General features: G+C 50.8%; 2 protein-coding genes across 3 annotated transcripts in view; one reads left to right on the top strand and one right to left on the bottom strand.

Moving 5' to 3' along the window:
* SERPINB6 (serpin family B member 6) overlaps positions 1-3,993 on the bottom strand; it is a 50,770-nt gene extending 46,777 nt beyond the window's left edge. The window contains exon 1 of the mRNA XM_070515706.1: positions 3,905-3,993. The gene's annotated coding sequence lies outside the window, so the exon portion shown is untranslated. The remainder of the gene's footprint in view (positions 1-3,904) is intronic.
* Positions 992-15,639, top strand: NQO2 (N-ribosyldihydronicotinamide:quinone dehydrogenase 2). Of its 2 annotated transcripts, XM_014867430.3 has the most exons (7): positions 992-1,220; positions 5,189-5,337; positions 8,264-8,428; positions 9,794-9,924; positions 12,326-12,439; positions 13,366-13,467; positions 15,197-15,639. In XM_014867430.3, exons 2-7 carry the CDS (start codon positions 5,331-5,333, stop codon positions 15,371-15,373), a joined length of 696 nt encoding a protein of 231 aa, XP_014722916.2. In that variant the 5' UTR covers positions 992-1,220; positions 5,189-5,330; the 3' UTR covers positions 15,374-15,639. The 2 variants fall into 2 exon arrangements, with proteins under 2 accessions (XP_014722916.2, XP_044629277.2); XM_044773342.2 differs by lacking the exon at positions 12,326-12,439 and having other exon boundaries at positions 1,027-1,220.
* The last annotated feature ends 910 nt before the right edge of the window (positions 15,640-16,549 follow it).

Here is a 16,549-nt window from a genome sequence, read left to right as displayed (position 1 = left end):
TCCCTCCTGTTGTCCTCTTACAGCTACACCCACCCCTCCCAACCCCTGGCAACCACTCATTTATTCTCCCTTTCTATAATCTGTCATTTCAAGAATGCTTCATTAATGGAATCATGTGCTATGGAAACTTTGGGAATTGGCTTTTTCCACTGAGCATAATTCTGTAGAGATTCTCACAGGCTATTGGGTATATCAACAGTTCATTTTTTTTATTACTAACTGTTCTGCCACACACCTTCATTTTTAAACCCCCATACCTGCCTAGACAGGAGGGGGCCCCCTCTTCCCAGCAATTGCTTCTCCCCAGTCTTTAGAGACTTACCTTAAGCGGTAAATAATAGGGCATAAAATAAAATCTAAAGCCCGTGAGCTTAAGAATTTATTGGGGAATGTTGGGAGAACTGGATATCCACATGCTAAATAAGGGGATTGGACACTTATCCTACAGCGCCCGCGGAGGCCCCCTGACCTAAGTTCCCGATTGGCCTCCTCCCTGGGACAGAGACTCCGGCGGGGCCCCGGTGCCCGGCCACTTCAGGGAGAGACCGCCGCCCACGCCAGGAGAGCAGGCCGGGGATCGCGAAACAAACGCTGCAGCCCGAGAAAGCCCCAGGTCGCCACCTGCACGGAGCTACCCCATGTCCTGGTCCATCTCGAGGGGGCCCGCCTGGGGACGGGGGGCGGGGCTTCGCGTCGCCTAGGAGCCGGGGAGGGGCGTGGGCGGGGCTGGGGGCGGGGCGTCGCGTCGCCTCGGAGCCGGGGAGGGGGCGGGCGGCCGGGCTGGGGGGCGGGGCGGGGCCGAGGGGGCGGGGCGGAGAGGCGTCTCAGAGTGGGCGTGGCGCGGCGAGGCTCAGGGGGCGGAGTGGGCGGGGCGGGGCTGTGGGGCGGGGCGGAGAAGGGCCTAGGAGCCGTGGAGTGGGCGGGGCGGGGCTGTGGGGCGGGGCGGAATGGGGCCTAGGCGTCAGGGAGTGGGCGGGGCGGGGAGGGGCGGGGCGGGGCGGGGCGGAGAGGCGCCTCCGAGTGGGCGGACCAGCCGGGGCGCCGCATTGCGCTTGGTCCGGGTTCCCTGGAGCGCGGCCGCCGGGGCGCTGCGTACCGCTGGGCGTCTGGCAGCGCGCGGCCGCACGCAGCGGGAACTGGTGCGGATGCTCAGAGCTTCCCTCCCAGAGGCGCAAGGCCGAGTTCTGCCGCTCCCTCCCTGGGTGTCCGCTGGCCGGAGGGTGAGTGCCTCCCCGACCCGGGGACCTAGGGCCTGCGAGGGGCCGTTCCCTGGGCCTGCTCTTGGCCGAGCCTGAGGGCCGGAGAGGTCGCCGATTTTCACTTCCCAGCCGGACTGGGAACATGTGGTCCCTTTTACCGCGGGCCGTTGATCGTTTCGCAACCAGGACTGTACTGGCTCTTCCCGAGCCAGCCCCGTGCTAGGCCCGTTCTGAGTGCTTGCCGTCTGTTTCCTCTGCCCTCCGCCCTGTACGCGGTGCTGTGACTACCCGCATAGCGCAAACGAGGAGACAGGGCAGCCCAAGACCGGTGTGTAAACGCACTGCCGGGCTAAGGCCGAGGCGGGCACCTGGGCCTCCCTGACCGCGCGCGGCCTTTGTCTAGGATGTTGTGGCCATCTGTAACAGAACCTAAAAAATATGCTTCAACTTTTAATCTCTCTGGAAATATCAACCAAAGAAGTACATGCAAAGGAACATATATTAAATAATACACACTTCTAGCAGTGCTGTTTTTGTTTCGGAAAAAAGATGGAAATACCCGAAGTGCTCAGGAATAGAGAAATGGTCACAAATGGGCATGCAGACCGTGGTGTAGCTAGAGAATGACAAGCACGGGGCCTGATCGTATGGAAAAAGGAATAGGAAATGAAGTGAAAACGTCGTAAAACAGCTTCTGGATGCTGATTAAGATGAAATCATGTGCATCAAAAATATCAGAGCCCATGGATGTGGTATATATAGTTTAATAACCACAAGGTTCCTTTTTCCTGCAGACGTGGGTAAGTGTACAGTTTCTAACGAAGGAGAAACCGGTTACTGCTGTACCCTGTGGCCCAAGGAGGGAGAAGACAGGGAAGTGAAGAACCCTGGACAGCAAGTCAAGAGCCTGATTAGAGTCTTTTCTCTTATTTTGGACAAGTCTCTCACTTCTTGGGCTCCAGTTTCTTGTTCTCTACGACTAGGAGAATTGGATGAGGTGGGGAGTCACACGCTCAAATGCCATTGATGGCCAGGCATGTGATGTAGCTGTGTAAATTGGGGCAAGCAAAACAATAGGGAATGGGGAGGCGGAGGGATACAGAAGAATCTACGCCCTGCTGTAAGCATTAAAATTAGAGCGTTTGATCTCAAGCCTTCCCTTTGGAATCTCAGGATAAGGTGTCTCCTGAATCTGCAGGACACCGGTAACCTTTTAAAAGGTTATCACGTCATATCACTCTCCTGCTTAAAATGCTCCAACAGCTTTCTATTAGGCTTAGAATAAAATCCTTAGCCATTCTCGGGTCTCCCAGATGACCTCTTTGACTGCAAACCACCTCCCCGCCCCCCCCCCCGCCCACCCCACCGCTTTTTAACTCCAGGCCAGTCAAACAGGCTTTCTTGATGCTTCTTTAACACTCCAGGCCAGTTTCCACCTCACGCCTTATACTTGCTTTTCCCTCTGCCTGGGCCTCTATACCCCTAGATCTTTGCGTGGCTGGGTCCGTATCATCATTCACGTGCTTGCTCAGAGATACTGTCCTGGACCGTCCCCTCTGAAAGAGCAAACGTACCCCTGCTGTTCTATTCACTAGAGTACTTTATTTTATCATCACTGTCACCATTACTTAGTATTATTACTAGTACTTATCACTATCTAGATCTTTATGGTGGGTTTCTTTCCCTGACTCTTCCTGCCCCGAGGGTATAAATATAAAGTTCCATTCTCAGTGTCTTGTTCACTGCTGTGGCCTCAGCACCTAGTGCAGTACCTGGCCAGAGGGCGAGTCCTGCGACAAGCTGGGGACCCGGTGGATTGGATGAGTAGGTTGGTGAGGACTTGTGTCCATTCGCTGCTGGTAATGGAGAGTCAACTCCAGCGGCTTAAACACAGTTCAGAGTTTGATCTCTCATGTAAAGAAGGCTGGAGGTTGGCAATCCAGAACCATCTCACAGCCCCAAGAAAGCATCAGGAATGCAGATTCCTTTCATATCTCTCTTCTGCCATCCTTAGTCCATAGCCTCTGCCCCCAGGATAACGAGATGACTGACTGAGTCCTCACTGTCATCCCACAGTCCAGCTCAGAAGGCCAGTGGGAAGAGCCAAAATGGTACACCCCCTCCACCCCTGCTAAGTCAGCCCCTTTAAGGATATTCCCTAGGAGCCCCACCTGGTGGCTTCTGCTTACACCTCATTGGCCACCTGTAAGTGCAAGGGAAGCTGGGAAATGTAGTTTCTAGCTGGGCATATTAACATGGGAATAAATTCAGAGACTGTCCTTTTTTGTTTTTTTGGTTTTTTTTAGAGGTATTAGGCAAACTTTATAGGTCAGAATTTTTTGGGGGGAGTGCAAGACATTTGCCCTAAGCTAGCATTTGTTGTCAATCTTCCTCCTTTTTCTTCCTTCCCCCGCCCCAAAGCCTCAGTACGTAGTTGTATATAGTTGTAAATTCTTCTAGTTCTCCGATATGAGCCACTGCCACAGCATGGCTACTGACAGACCAGTGGTGTGGTTCCACACCCGGGAACCAAACCCAGGCCACCAAAGCAAAGAGCTCCAAACTTTAACTGCTGGGCCATCAGGGCTGGCTCTCAGGGACTGTTCTTAAAGAACAAGAGAGATGATGTTCGGTAGCCAGAGGCAGGCTCCTAACTGTTCAGTCAATAGTTGATTTAAGCAAAATGGGAAAATACTGAAACTCACCTTTGGGGTTTGAAGGTGTTTGGAGTTTCCACCCTCTGTCTGGTGAGAGCTGTTTGCTCTCTCTCCACTTGAAGGGCCTGCCTGCCCCTGACTCAGCTCTGGCCACACTTATTTAAACCTCTTTTCCTTTCTGTCCCCAGGGCACCCAGCCCCGGGTACAGCCCAGCCCCTCACCCTGCCCTCAGTTCTTGGCAGCAGTCTGCATATCTCAGCAGTTTACCCAGCGCTCCTGCACAGCTGGTGGCATGGAGGGCCCAGGAATGAGCTCATTCAGGCTCTGTTCCAGATTCCAGTGGTGGCCATTGATGAGCCCGATTTCTGTCTCTCTGTTATTTTTATTGGGATGCATTGACATTTTAAAATTGTCATTTGTGGGGCTGGCCCTGTGGTGTAGTGGTTAAGTTCACACGCTCCACTTTGGCAGCCCAGGGTTTGCAGGTTCAGATCCTGGGTGTAGACCTAACACTGCTCGTCAGTCCACACTCTGGTAGCATCCCACGTAAAATAGAGGAAGGTTGGCACAGATGTTAGCTCAGGGCCAATCTGCCTCTCTCTCTCTCTCTCTCTCACACACACACACACACACACACACACACACACACACAAATTGTCATTTGGACACAACATGCGGCATCTCCACACTGGCCCTGAGTCACAGGCTCTGAGCAGTTTTTTCTGACGGTGGGCGCAGCTTTGTTGGAGACTGTCTCTTCTCAGAATGAAGCCAGTTATTGTGGGGTCGGCCAGCCAGGGGTGAGGATTCAGGCTTCCCTGGCCTTTGAGGCCCCATAGGGAGAACTAAGATTTTCCAGAGCCTCATGTGCCAGCTGTCGTACGTATGTACTGGTCTCTCTTGCTCTCCTGGGTGATGCTGGGGCTCTGTAGACTCTGGTAGACATGGTAGCTATGAATTGCTTACCAGTACTCCTGCCCGTTGTCTAATCAGCTAAGGTGAATATCTTACGGGGAAAGCTTGGGAGAGGAAGTGAGGAAGAGAGGCCCGGCCCTTCTTCCTATCGGATGACTCATTTCCCAGGACCTCTTCTCTGTGGCCCCTTCAGAAAAACTTCTGAGTCCTTTCAAAAAAAAAAAAAATGGTTTTGATAGCCTGCATGATTTGTCCTCTGAGGCCTAAATCTCCAGAGAGTTCCTTGCCTCTTTTGAGAAGACTTTTTTCTGACACATTTTCCTTCCCTTCACTAAGTGGTGGTGAGGCCTGGAGTCAGCACGTTGACTTCACCACTGCCTCCCCCACCTCCCTCAAGTGTTTGTTTTCTCTTGCAGATTGTTGGGGTCACTGAGCAGAACAACCACACCTGAAAGCCTGGGGCTGCTCCATCGAGCACTTCCGTGACCAGCGACCAGGATTAACAGCAGACCCACCTCTTGGCAGTCTTCAGAGAGAAAGAATCCGTCTTCCTAGCACATGGCAGGTGATTATTAGCTGTGGGGTAGTTAAACTTTTTAAAGTTGAAATTTTAATTGGAGATTGAATACATTGTTATAAAAAATTCAAACAACCCTTTTGTTTATAACGTGAATTGTTACCGTACAAAATTGATGTTCTCTACCTGATGCACATGAAAAGCAATTATTATGCCACTGGCTTTTGAGAAAAGAAAATGCTTGATTGTGAGGTCACCGCCCAAGGAGGCAGGAGGCCAAGCTCTCAACCCTGTGTCCCTGGTTCACGGTTTGGGGCCAAAGTTAAGAGGTTGGGAGAACAGGCCGGGACGGGAAATGCTGGTGGGGCAGGTTTCGATTGGAGGGCTTGAAACATTTGTGGTAATGTTTTAAACGTTTGTGGTAAGCTGTGGAAGGGGCTTCAACGCCAGATCTTCCGGGACAATGGACCCCTCACTTCTGACAAGAGTCCAACTTTCACATTCTGGTCCTGTTCCCGTCCTTTGGTTCTGCAGAGGGAGAATCTTTGGTCCTGGTGTCATTTCAGGTCAAGATTTTCTCCTCTGTGCGTTCTCTGACTACGTGACTTGCAGATTTTTTTGTTTACTACTTCTGAAAAACAACTCTTAATCATTCTATTGATAAGATGGGATCAGTTCAAACTGGTCCTAGTGGGCCCGCAGTTACAGAATCGCTATCTGGAATTATCTTGCTTTGTACTTTCTTATTTATGTTACTATCCTGTTAACTTAAAAAGCCTCAAAACGAGTTTATTCAGGAATAGTCAAAAGGATTGCAATCTGGGATGTGCGGGCTCTGGAGAATCATAGGCAAATCTGGAGAACAAAGAAGGGGAGCTGGCTTTATAGAGAAAAAGGGGGAGTGGGAGGGGCTATTCTAAAGGAAAGTCCATTGGAGGAAAGTAGCAGTTCAGGGCAGCAAGGGCTTCTCATTGGCTGAGCTGCAGTGTTTCTCATTGGCTGAGCTGAGGCATTTCTCATTGGCTGAGCTGCAGTGTTTCTCATTGGCTGAGCTGAGGCATTTCTTATTGGCTGAGCTGCAGTGTTTCTCATTGGCTGGTGTGTTGCTGGGTGGGGAGAGAAATCTCCCTTGAGTAGTGAAGCAGTTGGCTTCCTGTCAGAGCCTCTATCTCTTCCCTTTTGGAGTAATTGACCATGTATGATAGCGCAGGAGAGCTCCCCCTGCAGGTCTTCCCGACTTCAGTGGAGTTCAGGTTTCTTTTATTAATTCCCACAGTCCATTTCAACCCCACCAGAATGTAAGTTCCCTGAAACTAAGGGACATGCTTATCCTGTCTTTGTTCTAGTCTCTGGAATGATCCCCAAGACATGGTAGGTGCTCAATAAATAGTTACTGAGTGAGTGAGCCCCAGCAGTCACCATGGTGAAACATTCAGTATGACTGCATCTTTACTTTTGTCTCTGCCCACAGCACACACATATACACACACACACACGCCATTCTGCAACTTCTTTTTTCTCCCAGCAATAAAACATGAAAATCCTTTTATTTCAGAACCTAAAGATCCACCTTATTTTACACATTATAGTGTAGATTGTGGTTTCTTAACTACAGCACTACTGACATTTTAAGCCAGATAATCTTTGTTGTGGGGGCTGTCCTGTGCATTGCAGGATGTTTAGCAGCATCCCTGGTCTCTGTCAGATGCCAGTAGCACCCTCCCCCCTAGCCGTGACAACCAAGACCGTCTCCAGACATTGTGAAATATCCCCTGGGAGGCAGCACTGCCCGCAGTTGAGAGCCACTGGTGTGGATATTTCATTTGTATCCATTCTCCTATTAAGCTCCCAAGTAGAGTTCTTTTATCACAAAGGAATCTGAGAAGTCAAGAATGTTGACCATTAATCTAACTCATGAAATTCAACCTTTACACTCAGTCAAGTGTCCCAAAGCTGTTTGCTTCAAATTAACTTTTGTGTTTTCTCCTCAAGGTCCTAAACTGAGAAACTTAAATCAAGAGTTAGAACATTTTAGTCTTAGACGTTACCAGGACAAATTTAAGCAAATCCCCAAAGCCGCCTCCCAGGAGAAATCAGTACATAATCTCACAGAATCTTATAAACAGGGAAAATTCTGCTTCAGAGGCTTCTGCTATTAATGACACAGCCAGGACTTGTAAGACCTGACTCTTCATAGAACTTCTTGTCAGACTTGCCACGAAAAGCTGGGCTCTGTGTAGGCCCTGCTCCCCGCTCTGGAACTAGGGGTCCAATGTTTCATATCTTGTTTAAGTGTCAGATTTTGATGGGCCTCGAGGAGAAGAAAGCACAACTTTGTGGCAGTAGCTGACACCTGCCAATGTAGGGTTAACACGAAAGAGTAATTGCGGTAGCTTTTTATTTTGATGTTAGGAAACAGGGCTAAAACTTCTCATAGAGGAGAGCCAAAATAGGTTGGGCTTTTAAAGAACTTAGTGGTGTTTTCTTTTTTTTTTTTAAAGATTTTATTTTTTTCCTTTTTCTCCCCAAAGCCCCCCAGTACATAGTTGTATATTCTTCTTTGTAGGTCCTTCTAGTTGTGGCATGTGGGACGCTGCCTCATCGTGGCTTGATGAGCAGTGCCATGTCTACGCCCAGGATTCAAACCAACGAAACACTGGGCCGCCTGCAGCGGAGCGCGCGAACTTAACCACTCGGCCACGGGGCCAGCCCCCCTTAGTGGTGTTATTTTTGAGGAATCATAATTTGACCTGTTGTATTTTTGTGTATTAGTAAGCACAAATAATGATGAGCTATGATATAACTCGATTAAAAAAATGCTCATTATTTTAAAACTGTCACCCATAAAAAGGGTTGGTATTTCTTAGCTTCAGCTGCTGTGACACACCTACACACCTCCTTTTCGTCTTAGTCCTCCTTGAATTTTGATACAGAGGAATTGCTCTTGAAGAGAATGTTTCTTCTCCGGATTTAGGTAAGAAAGTGCTCATCGTCTATGCGCACCAAGAGCCCAGGTCTTTCAATGGATCCTTGAAGAGAGTGGCGGTGGAGGAGCTGAACAGGCAGGGCTGCGCCGTCACTGTTTCTGATCTCTACGCTATGGACTTTGAGCCGAGGGCCACAAGGAAGGATATCGCTGGTGAGTCGTGGGATAAGCGCTCTGCTTTTTTAAAACTTTCTTCTTGTGTTTTTTTAATTTAAAAAATGTCTTGAAAAAAGCTAATCATTGACGTGATATACAACTCTCAAGATAAAAGAGTCTGCAATGCAGGTCCTTCCCACCGAGTCCCCCAGCCACGCAGCTCCTCTGCCCTCAAGGTCCATGGATCAGTTTGCTCCATACCCTTCCAGAGGTAGTCTGTGCTGTATAAGGCAATTGCCAGTGTGTTCTCCACTGTCGTCCCACTCTGCTGCCACTTAGGGCCTGGTGGCCTTGGACTCGTCCCTCAGCCTCTCTTCAGTCTGGGTTTCCTCACACCGATCTCATCGGCTGTTCTGAAGTTAGAAGAGGTCCTGTATGGAGCGCGGCGCCTGGGGGGTGGGAAGCCCTCCGTGATGGCAACCTGTTATTAATCCTGATTAATGCCTCCTGAGGAATCCTTCTGGTTGACAGGAAGCTGATTAAAGGCATAGATCAAGATAACTTACTTTCGTCTTAGTTGCCTAGGTAGAGCTGGAAGTTCTAATCCCAAACGCCTCCTCCCACCGGTGGCTCCTGCCTGACCTCCCCCTCCCCCACTGGGCTTGCTCTTGAATCACTGCTGCTACAGTGAGCTTTTCCAGACTCACATCAGGCCATCTGTTTATTTTTCCTGCTTACACCGTATAGCTCCCCACGTGCAGGAAAAGCCTAAGCTTCTCAGCAAGGCTTGCGAGGCCTGGCCCATCGCTCTAGTCACATCACCTGCAGCCCTCCTGCCTTTCGCCCCCGTCCCTCAGATGTGCTCCTGGTGGCCCTTTGCCGGCCTGGCCAGGTTGGTGGACGCTCTGCCCTCTCTGCGTCTTTTGCTCAGAACATCCTTCCCCTTCACTCCAGTGCTCCAGGCTACCTGGTGAACTCCTATCCCATCTTCAAAACCCGGTCAGAAAGCCAATCCCCAGGGATGTGTTGGTAACCCACCCAAGCAGAGCTGGTTACTGCCCCTCTGGGCGGCCGCTGTACGTGTTTCACACTCCAGAGCTGGACCACATGCATCTTGATGGTGGCATGGGGGCTCATCTGGCCACAGCATTAGACTGAGCTTGCAGACCGATCAGGTTTTGTAGGTTAATCATTTGGTTATTTATCTGTTTCTGCTAGACTTTGAGTCCTTTGAAGATAAGGACGGTAGCTTTCTCTCTTTTTATGTACATAGCTGAGCTGAGGGCCTGGCACCTGGTCAGGTCTCGGTGAGTGTCTGGTGCCTTGCTCAGTGAGTCCAGGTAACAGTGACACTCGTGGGATCGGCAGGATGGGCTGTGGACGCCCAGCTGAGAGTGAGAACATTGGCCTCTTCCTCTCCAGGCGTGCTCTGCAATCCCGACTTCTTCCGTTATGGGGTGGAGGCATATGAAGCCTGCAAGAAGAGGTCTCTGACCAGTGACATCATTGACGAGCAGAAGAAGGTTCAGGAAGCTGATCTAGTGATATTTCAGGTTCGTTTTTCCTCTAATTATTATGGTGAATTAGATTCATTTTATGTCAGACTCTTTCCACATGCTGAGTTTCATGCTCCTAGAAGTGGTATTAGTGTTTTTAGCACATTTGCCCACATATTTGTGTCTGGCTGGGTAAGGAGATCCATGTACCCAATATCACTCCTTCAAAGTCCTGACCCCTCAGCATTTGCGTTAGCCTAGCAGTCCATGGAATGTCTGACTCATGCCCTGAGTTGCCCTCCTTCCCCTCCCGTCCCCACCCCAGACGTGCAGGGGCTGCATGAAAACCAGATTTGTCCATGTGAGTATTTACCCAGGTAATTCGGGTGAAAGGCAACTCCTGCCTTGAATATCCTAATCATTAAGAGGAGAATCTTCTTTTGTTCCTTCCTCTCTCTGGTTGCCTCACTTGACCCCCCTTCCGTGTATTCATTCACAATTGTCCCAGGCTGGTGACTCGCTGCAGGAAGAGCCAGCCCAGGACGCTGCTTCTATGGGCTCTAGCTCGTCAAGGCCACTTGCCGCCTGTGCTAGACAGGCATGCCGCCGTGGAGGTGAACGTAGCCTGGCAGCAAAATAAACCTGTGCTTTTGGGAATCATTGGGTTGATGGAAATCTAAGTCCAACTCGAAGAAAAGGAGAATTTATTCGAAGGACCCTCGTCACTTGGGTCTCCTTGAACCCAAGGGCAGGCTGGCTGGGCCTCAGGGACAGTGGAGATGGGGCTTGGACACCTCCACTCTCGCTGGCTCTGCGTGTCAGCTGCTCCTCTCCGCACGTCGGCTCTGCTCTCCTCCCTCACTGCGCACCCAGGACTGGAGTTTAGATCCAGAATCTCGAAGGGAGCAATCTGACTGGTCCAGATTGTCTCTGTTTTCCAGCCTGCTTGAGGGTGGGGAGTGGGTGGGAGGACAAGACCCCTGTGCTCATGGGGGTGCTGAGCCCACATGTCGGGTGAGGGGTCCAGATGGAACAACACATCCTGAAAGGCGAAGTTCACAAACCCTTCATAAAATAAACCTGCACCTATGGGAGGAGGGATGCTTCACCCCTTCTCTTCTGCCTGACCCAGGCTGCCTCTATGCACGCCTTCCTGGCACCATCCCTGTCTTTATGAGCGACCTTGAGCTGCTGGTCTGGTCAAGATGCAGGACGTTCTTTCGTCCTCATTACACGTGGCTGGATCACAGTGCCTTAGACCTAGGTGGCTATATGGCTTATGGTCCACTTACTAATAGTCATGCCAGAACGATGGGGCTACAGCAAGACGGGCCCCAGCAGTTGGCCCACGGTCAGAGCAGAGCCGTGCTCAGTTCTCTCGCGCCTCTCTTCCTGTCTTCCTGGGGCCAGCTGCCCCTCCTCTCCCCCGCCTCCTCCACTCATGTAACTGGGTGGCTGAAGCAAGTCAAGGCCTGTTCTTTCTGTAATGATCTTTCTCTTTTCTACCCCGTTTCACTTCTCTTATCCCCCTGCATTCCCTCTTTTCCTGATACTTTGCCCAGAGGATCTGCATTGTAAGTTTCTTTTTTTACTCAACACTAATAAGTATTTCATTCATCACTACTGCTACTGTTATCATAGCTCGCTGCTCACCGCGCACTGGCTGTTCTGGGCGCTGCAGTGTGTCACTGAATCCTCAGCACAATGCTGTGAGCTGGGAACTAGTAGTCGCCCTACTCACATCAGGAAAAGGAGGCACAGAGAGGTTAAGCAACTTGCCACCGTCATCAGCAGGAGGTTGTGGAGCTTGGATTTCAGTGCTGAGTCCCGCGTTGGATGTATCCTGAAAGCACGTGGAACATGGGCTTCCTTCCCCTTTGGTGACAGATTATTGCCTGTGTTCCTTCCATTGATGATGTGTTCAGTAGAGTGTTAGGGCTTCTCTGGGAACCAGAGGGACTTCAGGGAGCTCTTACTGCTGCTGTGTTTGGAATCTGAGCATAAGGCTTTAGTTTGTGTTGAAATCCAAAGCTCAGCACCTAACTCAGTCCGACTCCCAGAGGCCAGCAGCTCACTCCCAGGCACGGACAGGGGTACCTTCTCTTCCACACCCTTCCTCTTGGCCCCCTCGCCTGGATCGGTCACAGGGACTGCTGCCACAGAGCCAGTGTCTCCTAGAGCTTCCCAGCGCCTCCCGCCTGCTCGGGGACCAGCATCAGGGGACTGTCACTGCGGGATGCAGAGCCACCTATAACAGCAGCCAGGGCCGTTGTCAACCCCGTCCACCCCAACATCACCATGTCCTCATTGTGTGCCTCAGAGGGAACGGGCAGAAAGGTCCCGCCCTGCTCATCCTGCCCCATGGTACCCTCACCTGCCCGGCCACCTGGCGGGGGAGGGCGGCGGGAGTCCTGGATCACCAGGTAGACAGCATGTGGCTCCGCTGTTGCCCCCGCAGTTCCCGCTGTACTGGTTCAGCGTGCCAGCCATCCTGAAGGGCTGGATGGACAGGGTGCTGTGCCAGGGCTTCGCCTTCGACGTCCCCGGATTCTACGACTCCGGCTTCCTCAAGGTCTGTGCACTGGGGTAGGAGTCGCTGGGACTGGGGAGGGAGGGGGGCAGCTCTTCAAGTTGCGTTTCTAGTTTGCTTTTGATTTAAACAAATACTGATTGAGCACCAACTATGTGCAAAGCCCCGGGTTCCGTGCTCAGGTGAGGAAAGCGTTGTTTCTGAAGTCATGGGGCTCTTGGTCTAGTGAGGGGCACAGACACGTCCACAACTAACCAGTGAATGGCCGCGGGGGCCTGGGCTGGTGTTGGGGAGGCCGACATGGGCCCCATGGTGGTCAGCCCTGGCTCTCGAGAGGGGTCTGCTCCTGACAGTCGAGCCCTGGCCTCGTCCCAGCTCTCCTCTGAGCTTCACCTTCCTACCTGGAAAAATAAGGTGACACAAGACCTCCATGCAGGCGCAGGCTCACATGGACCTGCTAGATGCGCAACATGAGGAGCTGTGATTTTTTTAAATTCTAAAAGCCTCTGAAAATAAGTGCATATAAGGAAAACACTGAATCACAAAGATCCGTCTTGGACCCTGAAGTAATGCTGCCATTTGCTGAGTGGTCCTGGGTGCTGGCCCACCTGCCCACTGCCTCATTCAGCCGTCACAGCCGCCCCCCGCCACCAGTCAGCGCCTAGCACTCACCCACTTCCCCCACAGCATCCCTGGAGCCTGCACTCGACCTGAAGTCGGGCACAGCAGAGTCTCTGCTCCCCTGGTCCAGTCCCTCTGATTGTTCCCTCCTTCCTCTCCTTGGATGTGGGTATCACCTGCAGCTGGGCAGGACAGAGATGGGAATGTTAGAGTTGTCCATCCCTGGAAGGAACTGACCTCACATTTTCCCTCCTGGGCATTGGAAACCTCTGTGCTGGAGTGGCAATAGCCCTTATTTATCTCCTCCTCTGGAGTCCACACAAAGGCATCTGCTTTCTCTTCTGCAGGATAAATTGGCCCTCCTCTCGCTCACCACGGGCGGCACGGCCGAGATGTACACGAAAACCGGAGTCAGCGGAGATTTTCGATACTTCCTGTGGCCCCTCCAGGTACCCACTGCACCACCCTGCCCGCCCCCCTTCCCCTTCAGTCCCCCAGGGGTCAGACGAGATGGGATGGAAGCCTGACACCCAGACCATTTTACCTCCCCCTGGATACAGGAAGTTAGAACATCTTGCCCTTTTTCATTTTTTACTTAGCAGCACTGAAAAGGTTGGCCAGTAGGGAAAACACATGTTATAATGACAGCCTTTGATATTGTTTGGGCAGAAGCTAAGCCAAACCTGGTTAGTTGATGTCTGCTCTGTGGTAAACAGAGTCACCCCAAGGTGGCCCTGTGTGTGTAACAAGGGAGGTGTAGAGCCGTCCACACTGACTCAGCTTTGTGGAGGCAGCATCGCCCTCGAACCCTGGCCAGAGGTGCCCTGGGCCTGGCATTCAGGACAGCCTCACGCCCACCACAGGCGAGGGGTCCATGGAGCCAGGGGCTGTGCCCCCTCGCTAGAGCCCAAACCCCCTTCTGGGTACCCAGGGCTCAGGGCCTGTGGCCCGCTCTCCAAGGTGGACACCGTGCTGCCTGTGTGCATGCCCTGGGCCCGAGGATTGGCCAAGGATGGCTGGCTGTGGAGGGGAGAGCAGTGGGCAGAGCGCATTTGAACAGCCTGCGGTGTCCACGTGTGAAGCACCCGTGCTGAGGGACAGGCTCCGGTCCCACAGCTGCATCCCGGTGCAGGACTCCCGCAAGACCCCAGTGGGAACCTAGGTGGGAACTGTTCTTTCTGGTTGTTACGAAGGGACGTGTGTCGACCTAGGAGGGGGTCACACACCTGACAGTTTGTGGGCTTGCTTTGAAAACGTAGACAGTGGAGTGTGGGCCTCTTGCCCTCCCGCCTACCTCTGGTAGGGTAGGCCTGGACCAGGCTGTGGGTTTTAAGGGAAGGAAAGCAGAGGGAGGAGAGAGAGATTTCTAGAAAAACAAGTGGTCTTTGAAAAGAGACAAGATGGTGACAGTGATTCCATTCAGTGATGCTCTGCTGAGGGAGATGGTAATTCACAAGTCTGGACTTTCTCCTCCACCTGCCGACTGGTCTCTTATATGCCGGTACCCAAGCTTAACTTCTTCTTATTTTAAAAAAAATCTTGATATTTTTTTCAGTTTGCAAAAGAGTACATATTACAGACAAAGAAGTGAGACTATAAAATATAACAACAGAAAGTCAGTCCTCTTAATCTCCCCTTAAAAAGAATCACTTTTAATAATTTGGTGTATTTTCTTACGGCCCATATATATTCTTACATATATACTTTTTGCTATTAGGTTTATTATGGTTTTTTTTTTTTACATAAGTAGTACACCACAAATACTGCTTCAAATTTCTTGTTGTTTTCATTTAACACTTATCTTGAACAACCTTCCATGGTGGCACATAATAGCTAGAATAATCTCTTCTGGAATAATCCATCGTATGAATGTACCATAATTTGTCTAATCAAGCAGAACCGTGATGTCTAGTGTCTGCATCAGTAGCAGAGGTTGCAGTTTACTCTCAGTTATCAGAATAGAGTTGGGAGCTCCCACGGCCCAGAGCTTCACCTCGCTGGCAAAGGCCTCAGCCTAAGGCTGTAGGGCAGCTCAGTTGTTTTCCGTTACCTCGTAGCGTTACAGTTGTTCAGTATTCTTTGAAGGTTTGTTTCATACCATTTCCCCCTTTAAGTATTTAACTGAATGATATGTAAAGGGTGTGGCTTCTCACCAGTCCTCTCTCTCTCTGGCTGTAGCACGGTACGCTGCACTTCTGTGGATTTAAGATCCTTGCCCCTCAGATCAGTTTTGCTCCTGAGATTGCATCAGAAGAAGAGAGAAAAGAGATGGTGGCATCCTGGGCCCAGAGGCTGAAAACCATCTGGAAGGAAGAGCCCATCCTGTGCACACCCCCTTGGTACTTTGGGCAATAACTGTGCCATGTACACATCACATGAGCACCACACAAGGAGACACAAGCATGTGCAAAGAGAAGATGATGCTGTGAGCAGATGACAGACAACGGAATTACCTAGACCTATTTACTGACGTGCATGACGTGCCTGGAGTGTTTCAGGGTTTCATACAGCCAGCCCAGTGTTGCCGGGGCCAGCTGGTTCTTTCTTTCCTTTTCCAATATCTTTCCATCTCCCTATTTGCAACCTTCGTGGTTATTTTCAAATAGCTTTCTTGGCGTGGAGCTAGATTTGTTAGTTTCTTCTATTTCATGACTCAACTTGAGAGTTTTATTTTTTACAGGAAAGTTGAATCTTTTCATAGCTAGTGTTTTGGTGCTCTGTTTGGACTTATTTCTTCCATCATCTTCTTCTTTTTTTTTTTTCCTTACTTGCATTATGACTATGAGGTTTTAATTGAACAGCCATTTAACATGTTTTAAATCACTGAGTGCCAGTTACAATGATCATTTCCCAGCGTTAGTCTGATGGCATCCTATCACCGCACACGTTCATGTGACACTGCTAATAGACCCCGAAGTGTAGAGGCATGTGGATGGGGGCGTCTCCCTAAGAGCAAGTTTAAGAGATTACATCTCCTCCTCCTCTTCCTCCTCCTCATGGTCGCTGCTGAGGACAGACAGATGCCCGGCGCCCGTCTTCCTCAGCATTCCCGACACCACCCGCATCCCCTTCTCGTCAGACTCACCACACAGCTTCGCCCTGGATGCTCGTCATCAAACACCTTCTTGTTGGAACTGTCATCTTCCAACAGCTTTTCCCCTGCCTCACTTTCCTCCCCTTCATCAGCACCTTCAAACCCTTTTGCACCTGCATCTTCCGCCTCTTTTTCAGCTGACGCATCATCAAATACTTTTTCATGTGTGTCTTTCTTTTCACCTGAATCTTCACCCTCTCAGAGCGTCCCTCATCAGACGCTCCCTCAGAGCCATCGTCTTCAAATTCTGATTTTTCAGGGTTCTTTCCTTCTAACTGTTCAACACCGTTTTCTTCTGTGTTTTTGGAGCCATCTTCAAACTGTCTTGAAGAGCAGTCTTCAGCTTCTCTTTCCAAGACATCCTCCTCAGGCTCTTTTTGGGGCTGTCCTCCTCAGATTCCTTTTCAGGGTCGCCTTCAAGCTTTTTCCAAAGCCAT

This window comes from Equus asinus, chromosome 8 (genome assembly GCF_041296235.1).
Source record: "Equus asinus isolate D_3611 breed Donkey chromosome 8, EquAss-T2T_v2, whole genome shotgun sequence".
NCBI classification, from domain to species: domain Eukaryota; kingdom Metazoa; phylum Chordata; class Mammalia; order Perissodactyla; family Equidae; genus Equus; species Equus asinus.
This window is presented reverse-complemented; position numbering and strand designations above follow the sequence as displayed.

What these genes read in the sequence shown, in the direction of transcription:
- NQO2 (XM_014867430.3), top strand. An exon ending in CACAAGGAAGGATATCGCTG is followed by an intron (nt 8,429 to 9,793) that starts GTGAGTCGTGGG and finishes CTTCCTCTCCAG; the next exon opens with GCGTGCTCTGCAATCCCGAC. An exon ending in ACTTCCTGTGGCCCCTCCAG is followed by an intron (nt 13,468 to 15,196) that starts GTACCCACTGCA and finishes CTCTGGCTGTAG; the next exon opens with CACGGTACGCTGCACTTCTG.